Here is a 27788-nt window from a genome sequence, read left to right as displayed (position 1 = left end):
TAGGAAATTTTGGGTGTACTCTCCAATTGAGAAACATGAATTGCAGCATATTTCCTGATTCCTGATAGGGGGTTGATGTTCTATGTTGTGATTTATTTATTTATTTTTTTTTGTTGTTGTTGCAATCTTTCTTTCACAGGGAACAATATGCAACGACGCCGTCATGACTTTTTTCTGTGGACTTTGTGAGGTGTGCAGGATGGCGAGAGAAGTCCGCATCAGGAATGGAGACATTTCACTGTAACAAGATATAAAAAATCCTGGCTCACTATATGCAGTACTTTACATTTGTTTATCATTTCCTGGTATTGTGGAAGTTATTTGTTTATTTCTGTGGCTTTCATGCAACAAAATGAAGCAGCAAATACAGATCAGCTAATGAAATATTCAATTCAATGTATGTAATTTTACCTGTAGCCATATACTATATGTGTCTGTGTAGTGTTAGTACCATTCTGTGTAAATAAAATTTTGACTCACTCACAATATCATTAACTGCATTTAAACATCAATCATTTTTACAAAATGAAATAATAAAAATAAATGTGTGTGTGTAAATGTAGTTTAATTTTATTTCATGTACCTTTTAATGTAGGAATTATTAAAAAGTTCAGATGTGAGGATTTATGGGGTGATCTGACAAAGAACAATAAAAAAAAAAATCTATATAAACCCTTACTTAAACAGGTGATTCCCAGCCGTATAACCTTATAAGACCCTTATAACAGGTTAAGAGCTTAGTGTGGAAATAAGTTGTGAGCAATTAGACCAAGGAACCAAGAAGTGATTTATCCATCTTGGATTCAAGACTTAAAGGGGCAAAAGTAGCTAGTATTTCACAAATGCAAAATCTACATTTTTTGTTTAACAGGCTATTATGGTTTGGGAACCACTACTCTAAATTTAGTGATGCAGAGGTTTGTTGAATTTGTATTTTTATCTCTGATTTTCATTGGGATTTTATTGCATGTGCCCAGTGCACAATATAATTCACACTGTGGTTAAACTGCAAATTTCACACTCGTCTAATCCCTCCCCTTTCCTGTGCGTTATGACGCACAGCGCTCTGATTGGCTGTTTCCTTCGTGGCCTGGCAACCAGAAGAGGCTTTACCAAACAGATAGATCCCTCATCAGCAAGCATTCCTGCTAGCTACAATCGCTAGCTACCTCTATTTTCTGGAGACGTTCAACCGTCCGAATACCGTCATGTCTTCAAGGACTCTTCCGCTCCTCTTCATCAATCTCGGTGGGGAGATGCTGTACATCCTGGACCAGCGGCTTCGAGCTCAGAATATCCCTGCTGACAAAGCTAAGAAAGGTAGCTAGCCTAGCAGCTATCCAGCTAACACCACAAATGTCACCCTGCAGTAAAACGTCAACGTTATAATGCGATAACTTGCACCTACAGCCACTTGTTTGATTTTCGGTGACTGAAAGACAGTCAATTCAAAGACAAGTAAAGGGTAAACGTTGTTGAGTTAACTGGCTGTCTATTGTAAATCCACACATTTTGATAAAATCATAACTCACATAGACTATAGTTTCATTTTCCTAGTGTCCTTCAACCACATGAATTCCAGTGTGTAATTCCCAGTGGTCCATTGTCAGTAAATGGGAAACTTCTATGTCTATAATCCTAAAATCATATCACATGAATCATAGTCACATACAAATGAAGCAAACGTTTCATAAAGAATGCAAAGAAGTGCAGTGACTGGAAAAAACTAACTCAAACCAACATTTTGCTTTTAAAACAGTACTAGGTACATGTGTGCTCAGTTTTTCAAGGTACTTTGCAGGTAGGTTGTTCCATGCATCTTAGGGAACTTGTCACAGTTCTTCTGTGGATGTAGGCTGTCTCAGTTGCTGAAGATACTTGTATGACTCTGGATATGTGTTCAGGGTTGAATTTGTGCCTGGTCAGATACCTCCCTGATGGTACTGCGTGACAGATAAGAATTGAAACATCTAACGTGCCTTAAACTTTTGCACAGTACTGCATATACACAGTGTATATACAGTACACTGTATACATATACACATTGTATGGATTTAGGCTGTATATACATACATACATTGTATATACAGTGTATAGAAATTCTATACAATACATAGAATTTTAGTGCACAATCACATTAAATGAAGTCTTGAGATGTTTTCAGAACACTAGTTCATTTATCTATCTCCTCTTAATTCATAAAGTTTCCACAATAGCTGGCTGGATAGAGGAGGACAGAAAGAGAGGTATTACTACAGAGCTTCAGTACAGTTATGCACTCATGCATTAGTAGCTCTTAGTTCTGCTTTGCTCTAGACTTAACCGAGGCTCACCATAAACAATAGGACTTGATAGATAAACAGCAGATGAGACCTCATATGCATAGATCAGTTCGCAAAGAATGCACTCTGGTTGTCTGTGCACCCAGGTACAAACTGTAAGTGGTCAGGGTGCTCAGATGCTCAGGTCCAGGACACAAATTGAATTGGCTCTTGGGGCCTTGATTGTATAGCCATGTTAACAATGACAGGACTTGTTTTAAAAACAGTTACCAATATCTGCAAATTCCATTAATCAAATCAAGAGTATTTCAAGCTACAGAGCAGACCTGTATGTTATGTGAAATGTTTGGAAAAAAGGTGACATTTGCTGACACATTTCACTGCTGACACAACAGTGATTGTGATCCTTTCTGTCAGTTGCAACAGTAATTGACAGAAAGGCTCACAGCTCATGACACATTTCTAAAGAGAGTTTGAACACTAAAATGTTCCTACCTGGCTGTGGGCCTGCTGCCAAGTAGGATACATGCTGATGGCTTTCCATGCTGCCGCTTTGTTAGGACCTTTGGGATTAGGCTTTGGATGAAATGGTTCTGGCCAACATATAGTATAGAATGCTCATATGCCTGCTTCTGAGTGTACAGTATGGACAGTGTTTGTCTAATCTTAGTTAACTTTTTGTGGACTTTTCTGTACTGTTTGCCTCACTAGTTATGAATGACATCATCACCACCATGTTCAACAAAAAGTTTCTGGAGGAGCTTTTCAAGCCACAGGAGCTTTACTCCAAGAAGGCCCTGCGGACTGTGTTCGACAGGCTGGCCCACGCATCCATAATGAGACTTAATCAAGCTAGCATGGACAAGGTAGTGTGTTCATGTATACAGATGTTGGCCCTACAGCTGTATGCTATTTTGTAACCTGTACATTTTGAATTGCTCTGTTCTTTTTCTTTTAACTGCACAGTTTGTCTCACAGCTTCTTCAATATACACACTAGACATAAGAATCAATACTTCATATTACAAGTGTATAGCAGTAGCAGTAGTAGTGTATTTAGTGTATATACTGTGTTTGATGACTGTATGTGGCTCCCTCTGCTGTTTACTATACAGCAACAGAATCAATTTGTGGATTTTGAAGTCAGGCATGTGTCTCTCTTTACAGCTTTATGACTTGATGACCATGGCTTTCAAGTACCAGGTGCTTCTATGTCCCCGACCAAAGGACATCCTCCTAGTGTCCTTCAACCACATGGATGCAATCAAGGACTTTGTGAAAGACACTCCCAGCATTCTCAGCCAGGTTGATGAGACTTACAGACAGCTCATAGAGGTACGAACGTGTGACTTCGCTGTCTTTACTTTTTTTTTTGACAGGAATGGATAGCAACATTACATATATATTGGTGTTTCCTGCAGCTGTGCTGCAAAATGTTTGAGGTTTCATCTCACTAAGTGAACTAGGTCAAATGTTGAAAGAGGTTGAATGCAAAAAGGCTCTAAAACTTGTCTAACTACATGAAGATGAGTAAAGAAGAGAGGGAAATAAATTCAGATGTAAAAACAGGAATGTTTTTGTAGACTACAAACTGGCTTTACACTGACATATCTGGTGATACATTGCAAGTCACTGCTTTCCCTCAGGCAGGATTGAAGGAATTTCCATGTAGTACAACTTGCATGGCCAAGCAGAGGAAACACATGTTGGTGTTAGAAGGGTCACAGCCTTATGACCAAACATAGAATTCACGTCCACACATAAAAACCAGTCAAAATAAGGAAAACAGAGGGAAAACATCCAATCCAACTGCAAGCAGGATATCAATAATAGGCAACAATAGAAGAAGCATATTAAGGGCCTTGACTTATTTATACCACTGTGTTTGGAGTTAATATACAGCTGCTTGTACATGAGGATGTGTTTCATGTTTTGTTGGTGATTCCTATGTTATACAGTATGCTGTCATATTTTCGGACCATTATAATCATATATATATACCTATAACTGATATGGTAGGTCGGGTGTCACCAGCAGCAGCTTTTGCACTGCTTGTAACAGATGAAATTATTCACTATGTAGTTACATTTTTCAATGTCTATTTAGTTGTAAAAGATAAACCACAAACTTAGTTTGTAAAATTTTAGATATAAAACGTAAAAGCAAATATTTAAAAGTTTAAACTCATCTCCAGCCCTTGAACACACACCTTTCTTTTTCAGCGCTTCTGATATTTTTCATTTTTACTTTTATTCTTTCTTTTCAGATGTACACACCCTTGTCTAGTGGTGAATTTCAGCTGATTAGACAAACTCTTCTAATCTTCTTCCAAGACATGCATATAAGGGTAAGTCCATTTTTTTTTTTAAACATGAAATCATGGGGAGAGTATTGATTAAAAAATATTCTTTCTTGTTTTGTGTTTCATTTTCCTCAGCCTTTTTCTGTGTCTTCTTCTATGCCAGGTGTCTATTTTCCTTAAGGACAAGGTGCAGAATTCCAATGGTCGCTTTGTACTTCCCACCAGTGGTCCTGTGCCTCATGGAACACAAGTCCCTGGCTTGATAAGGTACTGCTGACTACAGCTCTTATCCCTCACAACCAAACAATCCTCACTCTAAAGAATGATGGAGAGAGTAATATTAAACAGGTGGCTTATCGTAGAAAAAAAAATACTTTCGATTTTTCCAGTGATCTTTAATGTTTGCCCTTTTGTCTTTTTGTGCTCTGTTTTCTGATTGTACCCAGACACTGTAATCTGATGTTAAGCAGCCCTAGCTGTAGCTAATTGCATTACAGAGGTTTTGTTGAACAAGCATTTGCATTCTAATTTTAGATATCTTGTATGTTTAGCTTGGATCAGGTCATGCAAGGACTGTATGTTCACAGTGGAACATTTAAGGCATAGAGGAAACAAGCACCCACGTACAATTGAACATTTGAACATCATGTTAAAATATAAAAAACAACAGACATTTAAGGGAACTACTTTCATCATAGAAAGTTTGTGTGTTTGTGTATTTCCAGGATGTTTAGCTGCACTGGTGAAGAAGTGACCAGACTGCAGTTCAATAATGGAGGAAACTACACAGCTGCTATCCGTGAAGGATCATTTGAGATTTTTGGAGACAGGGTCACCAAACTAGGCACAAACATGTAAGACTTGATGGTCCTTTATCATCCAGCTCATTAGATATTTAATAGTGCTATTGTCAAAGGCATCTGGACGATGTGTCACCAGTCATCCCAAGATTTTTGACCATTTTTTAAAACATTTATTTTGGCATTTTATGCCTGAATTGATGGAACACAGTATGTACTGACACAATACAAAAGAAATATTAATTAAGTATCTGAGCTACTTTTGCAGGTTATCTTTGACTCTGTGCTGCATGGACATAAATGTTGTCTCTCTCTTTTTCATCTTTTCATTCAGGTACAGTGTAAGCCGTCCAGTGGAAACCCACATGTCCGGAACATCTAAAAATTCTGCTCAGCACGCTAAGGTGAAACTGCTTTACTTTGAACACTGTAAACATGCAAAATTTTGTATTGTCAAAACACAACATTTCTTGAACTTTAAGAGCAAGTTAAATCTTAAAGACTGACTCCAACACATTCTAACTCTGTGCAGTGTCCACATAACATGCACAGAAATTTGATGACCCTGGTCCAGCACCATAATCTACTTCCTGGTGCATCCTCAACGGGAGCAGGATCCTGTTAACAATAGGTTTAGCACAAATATACTGAAGTAAACAATCCACTGTGTGTTAACAGGTCAGTGCTGCTCCCAACCCTCTGGCCAAAGAAGAGCTGAATCTATTGGCCAAGTTAATGGGAGGGTTAGAGGTTCAGAAACCAGGAAACGCAGACAGTGGCTTCAGAGTCAACCTCTTTGCCACCGATGAGGAAGAAGAGTGAGTCCCCTTATTTGTGCGTGTACTGTCCATATGTTGTATGGCACTTGATCAAATGAAACTTCTAATTTTCCTTGTGTAAAAAAATTTTACTTCTTGTAGTTACTCAAACAACTACCCTTTATTGCAGAGAAGCGTTAATATCAAGACCAGATGAGCTTTCATATGGAGTCATAAACATCCAAGCAACAAAGGTAAAGCTCACAAACTGTTTATTTCAGCTACTTAGGTAATAAAAATGTAGATTTCACTGCACATTTAGTGACAAAATATCTGAATATACAAGGGCAAGTGCAGGCTACACAATTTAATGACACACATGTTTTCCTTTCAGATCTAAGAAAGTTCTTTGGGACAGGCAAATCATAGCAAAAACCTTTTAGTCTGCACTAACATGTCACTAGTAGGCTGTCTTTTCCCCTTGATAATCAACCCCCATGATTGGAGTCCGTGGTCAAATGTTACAATGATGGGTTTAAGGTTATACAGTCAGTGATCAGATATGTGAGGCTTTTGTCAGTAATATGGTATAAATGCCTGTGAAGACCACCCTGACACTGTGATTAATGGATAACATTGTCTCTCAACAGGACCAACAGGTCAATGCTGAGCTGGCAAAGATCATGGGAGAGTTTACAGAGTCTGGAGACCAATCTCCCAGCGCCAGCAGCAAGGGAGACGACCTTCTGGCCATGATGGACGGTCTGTGACATGTCACCCCGACAGAAATGCCCAGGGGGGGTGGGGACCAATGCATCGTCAGCAGTGTGCTCTACTGTAGACCAGTCTGCTGTCTGTACCTGCAAAAACACTGCAGCAACCTCATATGCAGCCAGAAAACATTATTCTTTGGGTGCTTTTAAAATGCAGATGCGAGCAGGTGTTTCCATTGGTTGTCAAATGACCAACTGCAAATTTGCATAGTTAACAACAACGAATGTATGGTGAGCCAAGCTTTAAGCTGTAATACACTGTAATAGTATGTTTGCTGTAACTGAGAAGAGTTTCAGTGCATCAAGGTATACAGTAGGTCTATATCAGAGCATTGAACGTGTGTATGTGGTAATAGCACAGCATCTGTTTGTATAAACTGAGACTGCACTGTTCTACATAAAATACACAGTCCTTTAATTTTACACAAGGTCATGTCTCTTAAATGTGACTAATACATCACAGCTTTAGGTGATTTTCAGGTTTGTAGTCTATAATTCTATGTTTGTGTATTGCACAGTATGAAGAGGGAGTTTGTTTACTTCTGTATTCTAATTAACAAGTGATTTAAATGAAACCCAAGTGCTCTTTCTATCATGATTCGAATTCCCTCTAGACTTTATTTTGGTAAGAAATGTGTTTATCTGACAACACACTGCACTACCTTAAAAACAGTATGAGGAGCAAATTGTAAGATATTTTCCACTACCCTGTGATGTCTTTGAATGTTTGATTTGACCCACATATGTGCTCATTCATGAGCACATAATTATAATAGAAAATGATGCAATATAACCAATTGTCTAATATGTAAATATGTTTATTGCATACTTTATTTATTCCAATGTATCATTTTCTGTGTATAGGGACATGCATATTGCTGCAATTGTCAAATTGTTGGATGTGCAATGTAGGATTTTTAATAAATAGTTAAATAATATCTCTCTCTCTCTCTCTCTCTCTCTCTCTATATATATATATATATATATATATATATATATATATATATATTTTTTTTTTTTTTTTTTTTTTTTTAAACTGTGTTTTCACATGTATTGTAGTATGAACTATATCACTGGCTTTAGTACTGATGCAATAGAATGTTAATAATGGCATGAACCTTGTAACAGCTTGCTGTAGTTGATAACATGTAACAGTAGGGGGAGCTGTCATACTTGTCTAAAAATTCTGTACTATATGTTTTCTGTTCAAACTGACTACCAAACATTGCTACAGCAGTCATGTTTTGTAAAACTGCACTATAAGGTCATAGGTGTACTGCTGAGGCCGTAGTTTGTTTAATTTTTTTCACATTCACATTTGAGAGTGTAGGGGATCAGGCATGTTAATGGACAAATGTGTGATTACTCTCATATTTAACCACAAGTAGATTATCAAAAGTAATATGCTTGAATATCATCCACAATCAGACTCCCCTAATACTCCCACAGATATACAATGAGAATTGCTATGGCAACAACAGCTATCTGTACCCACGATATTTGTGTGCAGTCTGCCTGCGAGTCAAAGTGAGACTGATAGTCTGCACACCCCCAGTTAACATCACTCAGACACACACACACACAAACACGGTGCATACCATGCAGGTAAAACATGCTGAGACATTTCTCTGAATTGATCTGGGGGAGGAGGATTCTGGTGAGGTCTTCCCAATAGTCTTGGCAAAGGAGAGACAAGAAACACTATGTGCCCTGAGGATACAGCCTACCTGTAAAACAAATAGAAACTAGAGCTCATGCCAGTCATCCTGTAAGACTGTGGGTGCACTGAAGTCAACTGAGCTCACAGGAAAACAGTGTCCTAGTGTAAATATTAGCAGAATATATATTTCATTACCCAGATGATTCTGTTTATACTAAAAAACAGGACACATGTGATTTGTAAGATAATGAGTAAGTGTCACTTTAAGAGATGTTTTCCTGTCAAAGTTAAAAAAGTGCTACTAAGCTTGCTCCATCAGGGCCGCAAATAATACAATCAAATAAAATTCACAAACAAAAAAGTCTTTAAAGCCAAAAGAGGCTCTAAAACATGTTTCTTCTCTTGCTCTTATGATTCAGTTTCCTCTTTAAAGACTGTGGGCAGGACACTGTAAAGCCACAGGCTAACAAGTGTTTCATGTGGCCGGGGGCATATGCTCTGCTGAGTCAAGGCAGGAAGACTAGTGCAACTCGGATAACCCTCTGCCATTTAGGTTGGCCTCTGTGTCTGTCACACCTGCCCACTGGTTTGAAACTGGTGACTGTGGGTGGAATGTAAGGTTAATCATGGAGTCTAAATTGAGAACACAGGTGGGCTCAACTAAATGTTAATGTCATTCAAAACCATACTTGCTGAGTAAGAAATTTATTCTTTAGTGAGCTGCATTGTTGGCTGTATGTTCACAGTGACATCCTGATATATTACAATTTCAAGTCTCAAATATTGAGAAATGTGTGTGTTTATCAGGTGAAATGCTGATTGAATTCAGTGATACACAGTTTCACTGAGTCATATGGTAAACCTAAATGAAGTGTAATATGTGTCTCACTGAAAAATAAGTACAGTGTAAAGCCTTGTACACAATTACAGTGAGGCACAATACCATTGACTATAGAAATAGGTACATTTTGTGGTTTCTTTGAATAGAAAAGGCTTCACTCAGGTGATGGAGGCATCACCATTTAATGTTTAGTTGCTAATTATATGATGATGTGTACACTTTCTAGTAGAAGTTTCTTAATGTTGGTGACTTCTGGTTCGATTATTATAAAAACCTTTTTTGTGGCCGATTTGTAGAGATTAAACTGAAGATATAGTTCCTACTTGGCAATGTCATCATAAATAAAGTTTTCTCTGACAGTTCACCTGTGCTGCTGTGCTTTAAGTCCTAATAAGTGCATGTGGGTTGGCTAATTGTATGTATAAGACACAATAAAAAACAAACTAACTACAATATCATGATATTATATGTTCGCACTGACATTTACAAGTACTATAAACTTAAATTGTATGTGTTAAACTTTTCCCGTACAGACAAATATGATGTAATGCTGTTTCATTTAGCAACTTTTATTGCCGAAAGAATTTCATCATCAGTGCGCAACCATTTACTGGGAAAAAGCAGACAGGTGCTGTCATTGGCCGAGTGCAGCTGTCAATCAAATAAGTGTGTGCGTCATTTCCGTTGTCAGGTGGCGCTGTCGCTGTGGAAAGATGCGATCAGCGAAGAGCGGAGGCTTATCCTTAATTGCTCATTTCGGTAACAGAGGCTAAACAACCCGAAACCAACCCTCTGTGGTCTCTCCTGTTTAAGCGAGAAGCTCCGCACATCCACCACAGCGTTTACCCAAGAAATGTCCATGCTGTAAGAAGACAACGCAGACTTTACCCGGCGGTTTTGGCTCGAGGTAAGCGCGGTGGCGACTACGTTGCTATCTAGCCTTCTGGCACGGCTAGCCAGCTGTAATGTTACCTACTTTGTTTAAATGGCCTCCCGGCTGCTCCGTAGCCTCCCGCTTGGTGTTACCAAACGTCGCCCGTCAGCAATCACATTAAATCCTCTCTGGCACGTAAGGATACACGCTGAAGTAGTCGTAACCTAGCTAACGGCTGATTCCCGTAGTTTGCACCGAAAGCCCAACTCCTTGTTGTGTTGTGGGTCCCTTTGTGTGGCCGGTGTGCCTGGAGCTGTGCCAGCGTCCTCAGCCGAGGAATTCAGTCAGCTTTGTTGCCGTACTAAGTTTGTATGTGTGCCCCCAAGCATAGTCTTATAAACCTACGTTAATATACATTGTAAAATAACACAAATGTGTACGTTTGTGCCTGTTAAAACAACCACCTCAGTCAGACGTTGTCTACATTAACGCACGCTGTGTGAAGAGGTTTAATGTGTGTTTTAAACGTATCGAGGCGATTGAATAGTCATTGTTGTGGTCAAAACACATTAGCACCTGGCTAGTCAAGTTATTAACAGCTCGTCGAGTGGTTTTGCACAAGTTGAAAGGCAATACGTCAGCTTTTTACTCTCCGACTCGTCTCGTTTACGATGATCGCTGCCAGAACTGAACGGTGTCCAGACCTTGTGGTCGCAAAATGGCACCAAACAACGTGTGACAATCTGTGTGCATTTGTAATTATTTTCGTCAAGTGATTTTTACAATGTGACCTTGTGTCCGCAGCCTTGTTGTGTAGTCTAGGGCGTTGAGATTGCAATAATGTGGTCAACAGCTGCAGTTACAGGCACGACAGCATGTATGAGCTCAACATGATTGATTGACATTTCATTAAAGCAGCAGGATTGAAGCGTGTATGACCTTCGAGTTGCTTTACCTCTTTGTCTTGACTTTTGTGTCTGTTCTGTTTGTGGATCCAATGATCTGTATCATACCATCTCGGTGGTTTTAATTTGTAATCCACTGATATGTTTGCTACTTGCTCGAGTGTCATTTTGCTTTTTTGTGCATTTTGATACTATCTTGATTTTGCAATTAAGTTGTTTTGCGGAGCCAGACGAGTGGCACGGAGTCTGGGTGGGTGGATCTTGAGACACCTACGTGGTTGTTTTGTTCTGATACTATTTAAGGAGCCCACATTTCTCGTGGGCACCGGCAGCGTGTCTCTCCTCCTTTTGTGTGATATGATTCAGAGGCTGTATCTGTTCTTGTCCTCCCTCTGGTACAGTCAGAGGCAGAGGCAGTTAGAGGCAGTCTTGCTTGCCAGATCACTGGCTGTGCAAAGAGGCATGGCAGTGTCAGAAAAGGATAGCTGTGTGCTGTCATTGCGCTGATGTCATTTAGGTCAGTGTGCATTAGTTGGTTGCATTGACCTTTGCTTTTTAGCTATGTTGGGGGTTGGCTCTACAGCACTAGAGCTGGTGTTTAGTAGGTAGATGAAAATGCCTTGGGTCCATTTGCTGTGTGTTTCTGTCCATGAGTCAGATCAGTGTTATAAGTACAAGGTGTATGGATAGTATGTGTTGTTAAACAATGACTATGTAGCTGTAGAGAAAGGAAATGCATATAAGGTACAATCACAGATAATCTTGATAGAAATGTGGGAAATGGCTGCAAAAAATGTAGTTTTTGCTTTGCCTGCATTTTTTACTCAATCCTGCAGCCTTCCTAGAACTCAAGCAATAATTAAAATCATATTCATCTGGTAGCACCAGAAGCTTTATGCACATTGTTGATTCCGCCAACCACTTTGGCCACTGGATGAAAAAAAAAGTTTATACAGTTTCCTGCCCAGGAGCCTCATGAATTGCAGTAGTTGATTATCCGTTGCTTTGCATGCTTTAGAGTAAGATGCTCTCTTACTATTGGCAGCATGACTTGGTGTCACTCTGGCTTGTGCCATAAATGCTGTCAGAAAACCTCCGCTCATCAGACTCAGTGGGTGATGACTAGTGGAGATGGAGACAGATGGGCGAGAGACATGATGATGACACTGTCTGCTGTCTGAGATCACAAAAAGCCTCATGGAAGTGAGAATTCATACCAGCCCATACTGACTGCCAACTGTCCTGCCTCCTCTCTGCCCAAAAACGCCAACTGGCGAGTGGCGCACGATTAGTTTTGAAACAGGAAGATGGTCTAATTCATGACAAAAACACATTTTCTGTAGTTAGTTCCACTTGCAAGATTAGTTTCATATTCTGAAGTTTTCTAGCGTTCGCCAGCTCTCCATTCATCGTCTACTTTGCAGTTTATGAGGTGCTATTGGATTTTATTGGTCTGAATCACCTCTCTTGTTTAGCTGGCTAAAATATGCACACCACTGCTATCAGTCAGTCACATTTTTACTGCACATATGTCACTTTCTGTCACCTCTCTTGTGAGCCTAAGTTCTATGGAGTGTTTTATTTATTTGTATGTTTATTTATGATTGTTTTTTCTTAAGTTTACATGGTGCACAGTCAAGGCTTGGGGGCACATTTCAAGCCGTTATCAGCGTCATCACCTGGACATTTAAGCATTTCTGTCCAATGGAAACTCAGGATGACAGGAGGGTGAATCATTCCTCTCGGTTCAAGGCACTACTTCCCTGTTACGAGAAACAAATGAGGTTTCATCACATAGGAACTCAGTATCCGTAAACAAAGCATACCTCTTGCTCTCTGAATTCTGGGAGGTAGATCTGCTGTGGCAGTTAAAGTAGTTTGTGTAATGATGATGTGTCACACTGTGTCACTGGTTCTTCTGGCATGAGAATCTGGTTCCTTATCATAGTGTAAGGGCTTGGCATTTTTTTGTTGTTGTTTCAGCCTTGTTCGAACATGCATGTCCTCACAGAGGAAGGTCTGCGTAGATAAGCCAGCTGTACAGATTTTTAGATAAAACGCACAGATTAAGAGCAGAAGGATTTGCTAAACCCGTGTCCACTGCAGCAGGAAAAGCTAAAGATGGATCAGTGCTGAGATGTCAATCAAAAATGCCTCTGTTTAAATAATTGTATGTTAGTGCAATGCATTTACATGAAAGCCATTTAAATTGCAGATTGTGGCACATTCGCATTTGTGTTGGGGAGATTGAATCTGAGGTGTCACCCTTGACGCCAACAACCATCATTCTGAATGGAGCCGTAATGGCCTCACATTCACACTGAGGCGTTAGTAAATGTGTGGGAGGGATATTTAAAATAGTCAGGGAGGAGCTGCCCTGAAGTTTACCTCCTTTCACTACTGTTCACTAATCAGTGTACTCTTTACCAGCCTATAGGACTGCTGCTAAAGCTCAGGGTGAAGTCTTTATTAAGTCTTTTTTAAACAGATTATTTTTAAAACCATTGTTTAGTTACAGATTACTATGTTATTTTTTTGTCATCAGTGGAGAGTTGGCAACCTCGCAGTCACATGTATGCACTTACCCTTTAACTTGACTATCTTTATCCCGTGTACTAATCTGATTTATTCTCCCATAGAGCTCCAGTATGTCCAAGCGGCGCTCGTCGGATAGGGGGGCTGGAGAGACATCAGGCAGGGCCAGCAAGCTGCAGTGTCCTGGGATATCCGGCAATAACGCCAAGAGAGCTGGGCCCTTCATCCTTGGTAAGAAGGCTACAGGTGTTTGCTTAAGCCCCAAAAGTGTAGAAATAGTTGTGTGGCTGAGACTGCATCTAGAGTGCATTTTTTTTGTAAACCTGTCTAGATTTACAAGTATGTGTGGGAGATCGGTAAACTGTGTGTGTGTGTGTCGCGGGGTGTCTGTGTGTGTACGCACGCCTGAGACAAGAATGTGAAGAATTTAGCCGATCCCCATGACATCGGCCAGAAGGGTCTGAGTCTGAGCAGGGTTATTTCCTCCCTCTGGAAAATGTATTTGTCTCCCATACTTGTAGCCTTTTATGTTTTCTACTACACAACTCCTCCACTATTTGCAATGCAGAGTGCCAAAGAAAACATTACACTCGGGGTGTTAATGGGTACATGCACATGCAGCCTTTAATGAGTTGCAATGAGAGCACACACTGGCGTGTAGCCTGCCTTTTGGTCATGCAGCTGTTCCTTTTCTTATCCTTGCAGGGCCTCGCCTGGGCAACTCACCAGTGCCCAGCATAGTGCAGTGTCTAGCCAGAAAGGATGGCACCGATGACTTCTATCAGCTCAAAGTAAGTCTGTTGGGGTTGGCAAGTTTGTATGTGTTTTTCTCTCTCACAAAGCAAGTAAAGAGCATGTTTAAATTAAAACTTGAGTATATCTGTCAAAACAAAGCTATGATATTCCAGTAGACATCTGAACCTTTGACCCCCCCCCTTTAGTGATGTTAGCTTTATGGCCCCCTGTTTCAGTCTGACGCAAACAACAAAACATCAGCCGGGCAATCTGTTTATAGGGGCTATCCAGTGTCTGTTACACAACGGAAGACTAGTAGAAAGGGGGACAAAGGAGGGAGGAAGGTTGCGCCCCACCTAGAATGTTAACTTTTAACCCTGACGACCATGCAGTGAGTCAGTTCGTGACCCCCCTCTCTTACCCGTGACTACAGCGCCTCAATGTCTGCTTGCCCAGCTTGTTTACTTCGCACTGGTACATGAGCCAGTATTTTAAAGCTGCAGTCCTGCTTTGCCATCGCCATTCAACAGATTGTAACTCCTTGTTAAATGCTAAACCGATTGAAGATTAGCTACTCACTAAATGGTCAAAGCTCTCTTTCCGCTGTCTGATCCTGTATGAGCTCGTCTTGTGACCTCTAACATTTGCCCTGCTCTTGTGTGTGGTTATGGCAGATCCTGACGCTGGAGGAGCGAGTGGACTCTGCAGGCGAGACTCAAGAAGAGAGGCAGGGGAAGATGCTGCTGCACACAGAGTACTCCCTCCTTTCTCTACTGCACAACCAGGATGGGGTCGTCCACCACCATGGCCTCTTCCAGGTAGACAGAGACCTGCACACATTTTGCAATTAAGTTACATTTCTTTTGATGTGTATCATCTGATAAATAATTTATATCAAGGGCAAAAAATGTTTCTTATAGTTTATGGTGTATTACTCAGCATTGTGTGGGAGAGCATTCTGTGTAATTCAAACTGATAAACACACCAACACCACCATGGGGAAGTATCTGTTAATGTGTAGTCAGTTTAGAATATGGTGTCACCATTTAAGTACAAGTAACAGCATGCTCTTATCAGCTCAGTAATAGCAGAGGTAAGCTTGTCATTAGTCCAGCCAGCTGCTTATATTTTCCTTATCAGGGTTGTTTCAATAGAGAAGTGGGAGTACCATTAATAGCCATATTTATCTGCAGTCGTTTTCTATTCACAGTCTAATCCATTCACAATGAGCCTCCCCTCCCTCACCTGTCTTCCCGTCTGCCTCCTCCTCTAACTTTGTTATTGTTCCATCTGCCTTCTCTCTCCCTCTTTCTGTATTCCTTCTTTGTCTCTCTTTCACATCCTGTCTGTTCCACTCTGCCGGTGTTCTCAGAATAGCAGCATTGAGCCATGCACTCTGATTCATTTAGGGCTGCAATATATTGATTGGATTATTATAGTGCATCTCCACTGTGAGAGAAGCAGTTAATAATGTACACTTTTAGAGGTGCTGACTGCATCTAAAAAAAAACTGACAACCTGATACAGAAATCAATAAGAAGTGGTGACTCTGCTAAGACTGGAGTTGGAAGAAGAGGAATGACCTTTGTTATTCATCCTCCACCACCCAGTGTGGAGGAGTAGATGTGTCTTATTCACATTGGCTACATGCTGACTGCTGATTGATAGCCTCTGCCCTGCTTGAATCTATGTCTTTCTAAGCTGAATGAATCAGCTTGATCAGCCGGTGTAGTACAGGAATCCATTCAGTTTGATGCATTCATGGATGCCTCAACTTATATTGATTGGACGCTGGTGGAAAGTGCTTCTGAAATATATCAACAACTCTGTCCACTTGCAAAAGAAGTGCCCTTTGTTGTTCCCCAGGATCGAGCCTATGAAATAGTGGAGGACACGGAGGCCAACAAAGTGCGCAAGATGAAGAAACGGATCTGCCTTGTGCTTGACTGCCTATGTGCTCATGACTTCAGCGACAAGACAGCAGATCTAATAAACCTCCAGCATTACGTCATAAAGGAGAAGCGACTGAGTGAGCGAGAGGCCATCGTCATCTTCTACGATGTGGTGCGTGTGGTGGAGGCCCTTCATAAGGTGAGTCTAGGTTAGTGTTATGTACTCTGCTGTCAAGATCATACTATCCAAGAAACTGTGAATACGTAGTATTCTGTTTTCATCAATGAAGGAGGCTTAGATACTACAATGTTTTTGTCAACTGGAAGAGAAATTGCTTTGTTATTGTTTTCTAGTTGCACATCCTTTCTGATTACTCATTTCCCATGTTCGTGTGCCACTCCCAGAGACAAGCAGATTGTTTTTGATACCAATGATTCACTTGTAACGATATGACCAAACAATTTTTTTCCTCTCTTTCCTGCCTGCAGAAAAACATTGTGCACAGAGACCTCAAGCTGGGAAACATGGTGCTGAACAAACGGTAAGATGAAATTCATTCACTCATTGGCTTTCATCAATCAGTTAGCTGGCAAAAAACCTCTCTCATTATTCAGGGTCAAGCCATTTTAGCCTGCCAGTAAGTCATTCTGCCTCGGCTCACGTGTGTGAGAGGCCTCAGCAGCCTGTATCCAGTGTGCATTTGGCTTTAAACCCAAGCAGGGGTCACATTCTCAGACCAAGAGTGAGATCAGTCGCAGGAACCTAAAGCCTTGCTCTCTTGTGCCTGACCCTGGGTCTGTGCCTGTGTGTTGAGTAAAGGCTGATGATTCATTCCCCACGGCTGGATTTTTGGAAGCAGAATGTGAACTGGACTCTGGTGCAAAAGAGAGTAAAGAGTATGCCATTGCTTTGTTCTCAGTGGGAGAGTGTTTGAAGTTGGGGGGCACAAGCAATGTTACATAGCACACAGGACCCTGTTGAGTGCACCTCAGGTCACAGAGTACTGCAGTTCAGATAGGCCCTGCAGAATGGAAAACTACTCATCTGTAAAAGCCCTGTCCAAACACCCTATGTACAGAGTGTTTGAGAGAGATGGTGTGTGCATATTCGGGGGGTGAAAGTCACTCTTTCTCACCATTGAGAGCACTGCTATTTAAGCTGCTATTTGCTTTTTGATATGAATTTGTCCAGGTTCAGAGAAAGTTTTGCCAGATTTTGCATTAATCCTGTGGAAAGTTGTCTCTGAACAGCAGAAATCCTCACACACATTCTTGGAAACTCTAATAATCATTCCACAAAGGCAGTCTTTTCATTTGGAGGGACATGACTAACAGATAAACACTGTCTTTGCACCTACGCTTGCTCACACACACCTTCACATCCAAACATCTCGTATGCTTGCATCACGCACAAGTGAGTGTAATCATAGAGTTAGCCCACAGACTATTCAGTGACTTCTTGTGCATGATCTGCATGTCTGAGTACGTGCTTTGAGATGTCATGTCCCCAGCTTATCTTTTTACCGCATTCACACTGTGCTTCTCAGGCACCAGTGCTCATTGCCCCCACCACCACCTGCAGCAGCAGCAGTAGTGGTAGTGATGAAACAGGAGAGTGTTTTGGCCAGGGGAGGAGGGTGGTGGGGAGAGGAGCAGACAGGCAGAACACTCCGTCCCAGCTGGAGACAAAGGAAAGGCCTGCCAAAGGCCCCATAGCTCAGAGCTGACTCACACCGCAATGCACGTCACACACACACACACACACACACACACGCACACATATAGTCATCGTTTATTTACTCTTTACTCTGCTTTTTCTCTATTTTCTTGTACACCCCAGTCCCTTTCCTTCCTCTGCTGTCTTTGTTTTGTACCCTTTGTCATATCCCTTTTTCTTTTCACTTTTTCCTCCCCCTTTATGCATCATGCTTTTCTTTCTTGCATGTTTCCTTTGCCACTCCACCCTGTTGTCTATGAATGTACAGTCAGTATGGGAAAGACACAGTCAGTTTAGAGGCACACCGATCCCAAAATCCCTTCCCCTGCTGCTCATCATCACTCTGGGAAATGCACCGATGCCATCAACAAGCTCAGCAGTTTATGCAAGAATAATGCGATTTCCTCTTGTACAGCCAGCTGTTATGAAAGCAGGATGTCATAAATCAATCTGCAGGGTTGTTGACGACGTATGTCAAAACTGTATTAACTTCCTACATTCTTGTTACATTTCTAAGGGGACATGGCCACTCATAGACTCATAGATTTTGTTCTGTTTTTTTTTCTCACTGTGGTCCTGTCAGCAAGACTGAGGGGTGAATTATCGCTACTGACTGACTGTGAAATTTCTCAATTGTGCTTATCAGGAATGAAATGCCAGTGAAGGAGGCATTAATTGGTATTAGACAAGCAGTAGCCATGATGCAGTAATACATACCATAGAATATAGCATAAAAACATTTTCCACACCAAAGCTTAGCAAAACCCTCCAACTCGTCAGTTCATATCAGTTCTGAGAAATGATTCTCGTCTCTGCAGAAGTTGCCCTGCATTTAACCTCCTTTCTCGTCAGCTGGTGTATTTTCAGCAAAATGTTGCGGACAGGGAGGAGAAGTCATCGGGGCATTGGGTTTCTGGTTTCCTGACTTACCCGAGGTCACGTGACCAGGAAGCAGAGATGGTGTGGTCTCTCTTCACTCCCCCGGGACCCTTGCCTCACGAGGCAAACATGCAATTTCATTTACCCAGTCTCCGGTGCAAGAATAGAAACCTGGGTCGTGATGCACACAGACAAAAGGACAGACTCCTCCATAAAGGAAGCTTTTATGTTGAGGGTCCTTGAAGCATCACACTCTGTTCCTCTGGCCCATCCTTTTGCAGATCACAAGGCCACTATATGGTTATAGAGGCTTGGATCACAAAAGCTGTTGAAGTGGCTGAATCACACAAGTAGCTGGGAATTATGTGGACTCAATGTTCTAACGGAAGATTGAGATTGGAGCATTTGGTTGAAAATTGAGTGTTTGACAGGAATTGGCTCCAGACGCTGTAATGGGAGCAGTGAGTGTGTGTGTGTGTGTGATGGAGCAGGGTGTGAAAGTGAGAGAGAATAGGGGAAGCTGTTGACCTCAGGCTTTTTAGAAAGCGGATGTGGGTGAGAAGCGTGATCTAGAGAAGGACCCAGGCTCTAGACCATGGCTGCTTTTGTGTGCGCTCATGTGCTTATGAGTGCATTTTCGTGTGTGCATGTTCAGCATGGGAGTGATTGTGTGGGTGCTCTTGAAGTTGTGCATTTGTGTACATATTTTAAATCATCTTCAGCTTTTTATATTCATTTGCCAGCCCATCACCATGCAGGCTGAGTCATCGAGACAATTATCCCAAACCACAGGTTGACTCATATGTTTGTCAAAGTGTGGCTTTTTTATTTTCTTTCTCTGCTAGAACAGGCTACAGCTACAGTCCATAGTCCTTTAGCTTTAATACTGTTAGGTTTCACTCTGCCAAAATAATTTTACCTTGATGACTCAGAGAAAAGTTTTATAGTGCCACATTGTTTCCACGGAAACCAAATTAATCAAACGTCACTGGTAACAGCAGTGGGTCCTCTCAGACTTTGAAGCGCCTTTCTGTCTGGAGTGGTCTTGTTTTCGAAATGTCTTAGGCCCAATGTACGAAGATGCAATCTAAAAACAATGATGTCTGTGATAATAAACTTTATGGAGAGCCTAGATAGCTTAGATAGTGTTTTTGTAGGAAGGTACAAAAACAAGAACTCGGAGGGAGATAAGAACATGAAGTACATTAAAGAGAAGTCAATGTATTTCTGTAGCATTTAAAGGCCCTCACATCAAAAAGCCCACACATATCAGGCTGCATAAGAAATCCATGCTTAAAGAACAAACGCTATTTTAAAATCCCTTCTATACCTCTGCAGATGTCATAGCATTACATATTAAAAATATGTAAAGATATCTTTCTGATATGTTGCAACCACTCTTGCACAATCTATCTTGTGGTTGTCTCAAAAGATTTCTCTCACATGTGATTGGTGTAGGTTTTAATAAATAAAATGTAGACTATTAAGATTATTCTTTGTTGTTATGAACTACTGAGGATCAAGACCAGAGTTTATTTTCCAGGAGTTTAACCGGCATATGTTGAATCAGAGAAATTAATGAAAGTATAACATGAAGTCATGGGAGACTGTTTTTTTTTTTTATTATTAAGACTGGGTGTGCATACTCTGTTTTGCATCTGGTAGTCATGAGATACTGATGTATTTTGAGGCCAAGTGAACCGTGAGATTATTAAAAAAACAAGGCATGCTAGCAAGTTCTCCCTGTCTCTGTCAGCCTGTGTTTACTTCATGCTTTTGGCTGTGAGAATGCAGTGTTTTACATTCTGAACATACATTTTGTTATGATGAGTAAGACTGCTTTGCCTGTATTTTCCATGGTTATATCAAGTTACAGCAGAGAATCAAGAAGTTGGTGTTCTTTAGAAGTGGAAATACGTGAGGCATTATCTAATTGATTTAACTGATTCAAAATGAGGTATTGATCAGGTGTGTTTGCATTTTTGCGTGTGTTTACAGAACTCATAGAATTACTATTACCAACTTCTGCCTGGGAAAACACCTGGTTAGTGAGGATGACCTGCTGAAAGACCAGAGAGGAAGTCCAGCCTACATCAGCCCTGATGTATTAAGTGGTAAGTGAAAAACCAATACTTTGCAATCATGTTCTTTTTAAAGAACAATATACATTAAACAAAAGGTTTTTCAGACAGTCTGAATCTTGTCTCTGACATTCAGTCACAAGGGGTGTGCATCACCCAGTTTTTGTCACTTTCAAAAACTGGCAATCCAGCAGTCACACCTTGTTTTTGCAGCAATTGACCATCTGTGCACAGGTGTGAAAACCTTTCTCACAGCCTGGGATTTGCCACTGTCCACTGTTAGAAGTGGAATAGGATTGTGAAGTGGATTAACTGAAAGTGAAACACAATTGTCTAATGTATTTCCTAATATGAGAGAAAGTTCTAGTTAAAAGCATGACTCTGGTTGATCTGGGTCCAGATGGGATCCCGGGATTCTTTTGTAGACCATTGCATAATGTTTCCCAGTCAGTCTTGTGTTCAATTTCCCGGTTATTAGGCAACGAGAAAGAAGTTATGTTGCAATCTCGGAGTGACAAAAGCTAGGAATAGCTTTTTTTCGTTCTGTTTTTGTGTTATCACAGTGATGTTGCATTTTCTCATGGTATGTTTCTGCAGAGGAGGCTACTTTCCTCTTTGTGTGAATCATTTTGTCTGAAAAAAAGTGGAAATCCATTTTTATTGTTCAGCTCCGCAGTGCTCATTTGTCAAAGCAGATGTGCAAACCTGAGTGCTGCACACCAGTCATGTTGATGCTTGAGCATGCACCTCTATGGTAGTTCTATCCATTTAATCATTGATTTCCAGAGCAACATCCTGGACAGTCTACAAGATTAAGAAGAATAATTTCAAATTGTTCACCTCCAGCCACTCAAACTGTAGATAAAACCCGGGCGTGTATATCAGCATAACGTGACAGGCACACAATTAAACAGAGCTTCAGTGACTCATGCACTGATGACTCACTGGAGGGAAACTACTCCCATCTACCCCCTTCCCCTCCCATCCCCATCCCCCGCCTGTGTCTGTGTGTGTGTGTGTGTGTGTGTGTCACAAGCTTTAACATAATTGCCTGCTGCTGTTGCCGCCGCCGCCTGCCTGGCTGTAACTACACTGCCTATGGTCATGCACAGCTATGATGCTCCACCCTCACCAGCTCCACTTTATTCATTGCTGATCCATGGCTGATTTAGTGGCTCAGGGTTAATCATAAAAACAGTTCTCATATTTTAAGTCAGCAGTGTGCTGGAAATTTCTAGGAAATATAATGGATATGGAGTCATTGCTTGTGTTTGTGTTTGCTCATCTTGTTAATCATTAGACCCAGTGACTTGACAGGAATTGAACTAGTTGAAGGGTTGATCACCCCTGTCCCTGTGAGTCACACAGGGCAGAAACTGTCATTGCATTAAACAAATAGATTTCAACCTCTATTACTTAACTGCTTCTTAACTAGACTATGGTTACATGTTTTTGATATCAAACTCACATCCCGATCCTCTCTGTCCTGTCTCCAGGTCGGCCGTACCGTGGCAAACCTAGTGACATGTGGGCTCTTGGCGTGGTCCTGTTCACCATGCTCTATGGCCAGTTCCCCTTTTATGACAGCATACCTCAAGAGCTATTCCGCAAGATCAAGGCTGCAGAGTACTCCATCCCAGAGTGAGAACTTGTCCTGTCCATGTTTCTTTACCACATTTGGTAGAGATGTATACAAAGCAATAGAATTTAACTGCTCTATCAACAGTCACTGCAGAGATAGCAGAGTAAAAGCACACAGTTTGTTCTGATTAACATTTATTCTCAATTTTATTCTTAGAAGCAGAATAACAAACATAATTGTTAAACTCTAACTGGTTATACTGAAAAATCTCTCTTAATGAAAAATATATGCAGATAATTTACCACATTTTCAAGCAATGGCAGTGTAATCTGTCAGTAAAGGCCTTGGAGACTTGTGACTTACAGTAGTCACATTTTACTAATAAAACTGTCCCTTCCTGTTCCCTCCACCTCCTCACAGGGATGGTCGTGTGTCAGAGAACACAGTGTGCCTGATCCGAAAGCTGCTGGTGCTGGACCCTCAGCAGAGGCTGACTGCAGGAGAGGTGCTGGAGTCGCTCAGTGCCATCATTGCCTCATGGTAATTGCTCCCCCTGCTGGCTTGTAGAAAAACTATTTATCTTTTATTGTTGAGAAGCTTAGAAATGCCTGTAATGAATGACAAATGAATATGTGTAAAATGTCTGCTCCTAGGTGCCCTGAGTTTCTACTGGTTGGCTTTGCGTTTATAATTTGTATTTGTATGCACTTTAATTTTGTATACATACAAGTATGCTGCGTTTAACCACACTGACAAGTTCAATTATCCTCTTATGTTTTCCTAATGACAGGCAATCGGTTTCATCATTGAGTGGCCCTCTGCAGGTGGTGCCAGATATTGATGACCAGATCAATCATCCAGAACATCTGCAAGAGGTAAATTTGTAGAGAAACGTGGCATCACAGTTCTCAATATGGAGCCTGTTGGATAAACCCATAATAGTTCAAATACAGATACTTAAGATAGAGAATTAACACTTGGTATAATAGTCAGATGCAGTTATGAGTAACAATGGAAATGGATTGATGTAATTCACCTTTTTCATATGGTTTGTCTCACATTTACATAAACTCTTTGATACCCTTAGAAACCATTTCATTCAGCCCAGGTGTTGCAGCACATTAAACAGAATACGTTTTCTCCCCTCAGGCCAAGGTGATAGAAGAGTCTTCACAGTATGAGTTTGAGAATTACATGCGCCAGCAGCTGCTATTGGCTGAAGAGAAGAACACTATCCACGAGGCCAAGAGCTTTCTCACCAAGCGCCAATTTGGCAGCATCCCACCTGTGCGGCGTCTGGGCCACGACGCCCAGCCTGTCAGCCCGCTAGATGCTGCCATCCTGGCACAACGTTTCCTCCGGAAGTAGTCCCAAGCCATCCATCCCAGCCTCTCTGGTCTCCCCAGGTAGTAAAGAGACCTGCGGAGTCCAGAGAGGACAGAGGAGGATAAGCCCCAAAGCTGAACTTGCATCAGGGTACAGTCGGCCCAATTCATAGGTGAGCTTTGGGCAAGCTAGGTGGAGCAGTCATGAGGAGGGTACTAGAACAAACTGCCAACCCAGAACTTCAGTCCTCATGTCTGGATCCTCTAGTGAAATATGGAAAGGCCTGGAGGAAGATCTGAACCAAAGGTTCTTTGCCCTCAGGTCATCACCAGTCAGATCTCACTGTGCAACAAACGGGATGGCACAGTCACAACATGGGGCTAACCCAAGGCTCTGTCTCAAGTGTTGAAGAGACTACTTAGCCCCTCCTCCTCCCACCCCTACTGAAACACTTTACTCATCAACTCTGGTTCCCTGAGCAATACAGGACCAGAATCATGTAGCAACCCTTTCTCTTCCCAGTGGTTAATGGTATTGCCTCAAGTCAGATCACCTGATCACAGCCATCACCTCTCTATACCTCCATTCCACCCTCCTCCTCTCACTCCTTCCTCTTCCTCTCTACTGTTTCCTGTATCAATAGTGATCCAGACTGCTCCTGTCTGTAACTCTGACTTCAAATCAATCTACCTCTCTGTCTCTCTTCTCTGTTGGTAAACCATGCTCACTGTTCTGAGACAAGGGATTGTAACAATGGAGTCTTGATACCACCAGTGACATAAAGCATTAATGTTTTCTGTCAGAGTGATAATGCTTTGAAACCTTTTCAATGGTTTCGAAAAATCTGAATAAGCTTTTTATCATATTTACCATAATAAGTAGCATTTTACCCCTACCTTCGCTTTGAAGATATTAAATATCAAAGTACAAGCATCCTTTGATATTTACAGAATGCATTGTCCCCAGCTTTTGCTCACCCCTGTGGAAATCTATTTTTAGCATCTAGGCAGCTAATGTGAGGTACCTGGAAGTCAAAATGCCAAGAACTGAATGGGGAAAAACTGTTGGATCCTCCCTGCCAAGGCATATGGTGACGATGATGGTAACGCTTCCTCAGTGCCACTACAGTGAAGATCAGGCACTGTCATGTTTCTATTGCCAAAAAAACATGTCTTAAAATTACTCTTAGCCAAGGAAACTGGTACCCACAGCCTCATTCAGAATCAAATGGCTTCCAGGTATTCCAACTTCCCTGTTTCTTTTTATCAAGACAGATCATGGGACAAGTGTTTTTCAGTATGAATGTGAACTTTCATTCTACGCTTTGATACGTCTGCAGTATCCATGAGTGTGTATGTGTGTTTTTATTTTTCGGGCCAGGCATAAGAGTCTGTGGAGCTGTCGAGCTGTTAACCTCTGACAGTCTCAGACCCTTTAAGCTATCCTCCAGTCTTTGTGTTCTGTTATCTGGCCTGCCTCAGTGGCAGACACTGTGAAAACCAGAGCGGGCTTTTTCAAAGAGATTGCGGGCTTGACTGAATGTTTTAGCAAGGGTCATGAATGCTTTCTTAACATTGGAAAATATTGCATATCTGTTGCCATTCTCAAGCCCTCTCTCTGGTTCAACTTATACATGCTTGTATTATCTCAGTATAAAGGCTCTCTGAGAGACAAGCTGGTGGCTGGTAATCGATACTGTAATATTTAATAGAGAAATGAAAATACAAAGTCATTCTGTTTTAAGTTTAGTTGCTGGGTCTTCTTGGCTGTTAATGCATTCTTCTCTTTTTAAGTGTTTCTTCAAACCATGGCAAAGCTACTAACCAGTGACTGTTAGGCATCTGTACACTGAAACTTGCCTTTGCATATTGGTACCTGCTTTAGGCTCTCTAGATCTCTTCCTATTTATATTCAAACCAACTGCATGAACATAGGCTCTGGAATATTTTCAAACGTCTTCACATCTACTTTTTTCTTGTAATTTCATGTTGATTTATTTATTTACTAGTCTAACCCCCCACCTCCCCTTTAAACCACTGGGGCTTGTATCACAGTCAAAAAGTTTCTTTTAAATGCAAATATCTCTTACGTTTCCTAGACTAGGTGTAACTTATGCCAGTGAAACAGGCCCCAAATCTCTTTGCTCTCAAAGCTTTAAGAAGTGTTGTTAGCTCCAACATTGATTCTACTTTAACCATCTCAGTTTGATCCTTCCAGACACATTCATAAATGAGTAGCATCTTTCTGTTTTCCATTTTGGATTTCTAAATCATTTTCTTGCCATTTTGCCACTAAGCCTGTGGTCAACTTAAGCTACACTAATAACGAGACTGACTTTTGCATAGTTCTATTTTTTACCGAACACAAAATGATGCTCGCACATTATCTTGATTCATGGGAGGGTTTTGTAGTGCTTTTTTTCCTATCATTACCCCCAATTCCCCACACAAGGCTGCACTCTCTGGTCAGTATGTAAATAATGTACCATCATGACTGCGCCAGTCATACTGTATGTAGTTCCACCCAGTGAGACACCAACTCTGTTTCAACACATGCCGATTGACGTGCATTATAGGCCACGTTGGCCATCAACCACCACATCTGGAGGCTAAAATAATATGTAAAGAGAGCTGTCAGCTTTCTCCCACCTCAATGTGAATTCCATGGGTATAGAGCAGTATTGTAGTAGTCTAGGTTCATCAGAGAAGGGTGTTTTATGAACACCGTAGCCATTGCTGAATGCTGACATTAAGTGATCGTTTGTGGAAATGTCTTATGCCATCTTCCATGATGCCCAACTACAGAATAGAAACTAGAGGTTCAATAGACCCTTGATGTAGATGTTATTATCTGCCCCCCACACCCCCACTCCAAAAGTGTTTCACTTTCTAGCTAGTGGATTGTACCACATTCAATGTTTGTTTTACAGAGTCGTTTTGGTAGACTGCAATGTGGACTGAAAAGCATGGAAATAGTGTGAGGTTAAACTCTGTGTAAAACGTGACTGTTGCATGATTTTGAACTTGCAAGGTGTGTCAGAGCAATGGATGGAGAACTTGAAGATAATTTACTCATTCGGGTCTGAAATGTTAAATCCAGAGCAAGAATTTTTATATTATATACCCCCAATTGGATGAATAGTATAATTTAGTTCAGTTTTTCAGAATTTTGGGTTGGTTCTAAAGTTATGATGTTGTCAGTATATTACCAATATAATACTGACTCTTTCAACCGGAAACTAAGTGTAGTATATGGAATATGGTGTAGTTTAAACCCAATGGGATAATGTGTTGTAAGCTGCTTGGTCGGACATGGGCATCTAGATACAGAAAACTGCGTAATTGTATAGATGAAAACACGTTTGTATAAAAAACATATTTTTCTACTTCATCAGATCTCTACATGCATGTCAGCAATAAACTTTGATATGGAAACATTCAACTTTGTCATGTCTCTTCATGTCTGTCTATTCTGTTACTTCCTTTCATTACCACCAGGTGGCGCACTCTCTTAAAAAATTAAACTGAAGTGAGCATTGGAGGCATTATACAGTATTTAATGTTGGCGCTTACTGGATATAATGCTGAATGTTCTTCTTTGTTGGCTTCCTCATATTTCTCTACCAGATGTGGACAATACAATCTATTGAATATGTTCAGCTGTACCTCTGTGCCAGCCATCTGCATGAGCTTTTACATGATGTGGTCTCAGGCATCAAATGGTGAAACCTGTATGAAGAATGAACAGAATATAGAATAATCGACTCTCTGTGCGTCTAAACCACCTCAGTCTTGCGGTGAGTCAGGGTTTTGGACCAGACCAAAGTAGATGTGCTCAAACAGGAAGG

General features: G+C 41.1%; 2 protein-coding genes across 3 annotated transcripts; both read left to right on the top strand.

The window, feature by feature from the left end:
* Positions 1 to 243: 243 nt before the first annotated feature.
* oscp1b (organic solute carrier partner 1b) lies at positions 244 to 7852 on the top strand. The gene is made up of 10 exons (XM_018700077.2): positions 244 to 1320; positions 2994 to 3148; positions 3449 to 3616; positions 4548 to 4628; positions 4747 to 4850; positions 5309 to 5437; positions 5718 to 5787; positions 6062 to 6201; positions 6332 to 6395; positions 6792 to 7852. Exons 1-10 carry the CDS (start codon positions 1209 to 1211, stop codon positions 6909 to 6911), a joined length of 1143 nt encoding a protein of 380 aa, XP_018555593.1. The 5' UTR covers positions 244 to 1208; the 3' UTR covers positions 6912 to 7852.
* A 2241-nt stretch (positions 7853 to 10093) lies between these two features.
* Positions 10094 to 27382, top strand: stk40 (serine/threonine kinase 40). 2 transcript variants are annotated; one of them, XM_018700017.2, is made up of 11 exons: positions 10094 to 10322; positions 13834 to 13960; positions 14435 to 14520; positions 15139 to 15282; positions 16331 to 16555; positions 16846 to 16898; positions 20951 to 21066; positions 22530 to 22674; positions 23036 to 23155; positions 23406 to 23490; positions 23765 to 27382. In XM_018700017.2, exons 2-11 carry the CDS (start codon positions 13843 to 13845, stop codon positions 23981 to 23983), a joined length of 1311 nt encoding a protein of 436 aa, XP_018555533.1. In that variant the 5' UTR covers positions 10094 to 10322; positions 13834 to 13842; the 3' UTR covers positions 23984 to 27382. The 2 variants fall into 2 exon arrangements, with proteins under 2 accessions (XP_018555533.1, XP_018555534.1); XM_018700018.2 differs by lacking the exon at positions 10094 to 10322 and adding an exon at positions 13633 to 13651.
* Positions 27383 to 27788: the final 406 nt, after the last annotated feature.

Source organism: Lates calcarifer, linkage group LG15 (genome assembly GCF_001640805.2).
Source record: "Lates calcarifer isolate ASB-BC8 linkage group LG15, TLL_Latcal_v3, whole genome shotgun sequence".
In the NCBI taxonomy this organism is placed as follows: domain Eukaryota; kingdom Metazoa; phylum Chordata; class Actinopteri; family Centropomidae; genus Lates; species Lates calcarifer.
Note: the sequence above shows the minus strand (reverse complement) of the source record. Positions and strands in the feature narration are given on the sequence as shown.

Bases quoted from the DNA above. Each gene is read 5' to 3' on its own strand.
- oscp1b (XM_018700077.2), top strand. From the start codon at position 1,209: ATGTCTTCAAGGACTCTTCCGCTCCTCTTCATCAATCTCGGTGGGGAG. The intron at 1,321-2,993 runs GTAGCTAGCCTA...TTGCCTCACTAG, and splicing joins TGCTGACAAAGCTAAGAAAG to TTATGAATGACATCATCACC. The intron at 6,202-6,331 runs GTGAGTCCCCTT...CCTTTATTGCAG, and splicing joins GCCACCGATGAGGAAGAAGA to AGAAGCGTTAATATCAAGAC.
- stk40 (XM_018700017.2), top strand. From the start codon at position 13,843: ATGTCCAAGCGGCGCTCGTCGGATAGGGGGGCTGGAGAGACATCAGGC. The intron at 16,899-20,950 runs GTAAGATGAAAT...GTGTGTTTACAG, and splicing joins AACATGGTGCTGAACAAACG to AACTCATAGAATTACTATTA. The intron at 22,675-23,035 runs GTGAGAACTTGT...ACCTCCTCACAG, and splicing joins GCAGAGTACTCCATCCCAGA to GGATGGTCGTGTGTCAGAGA.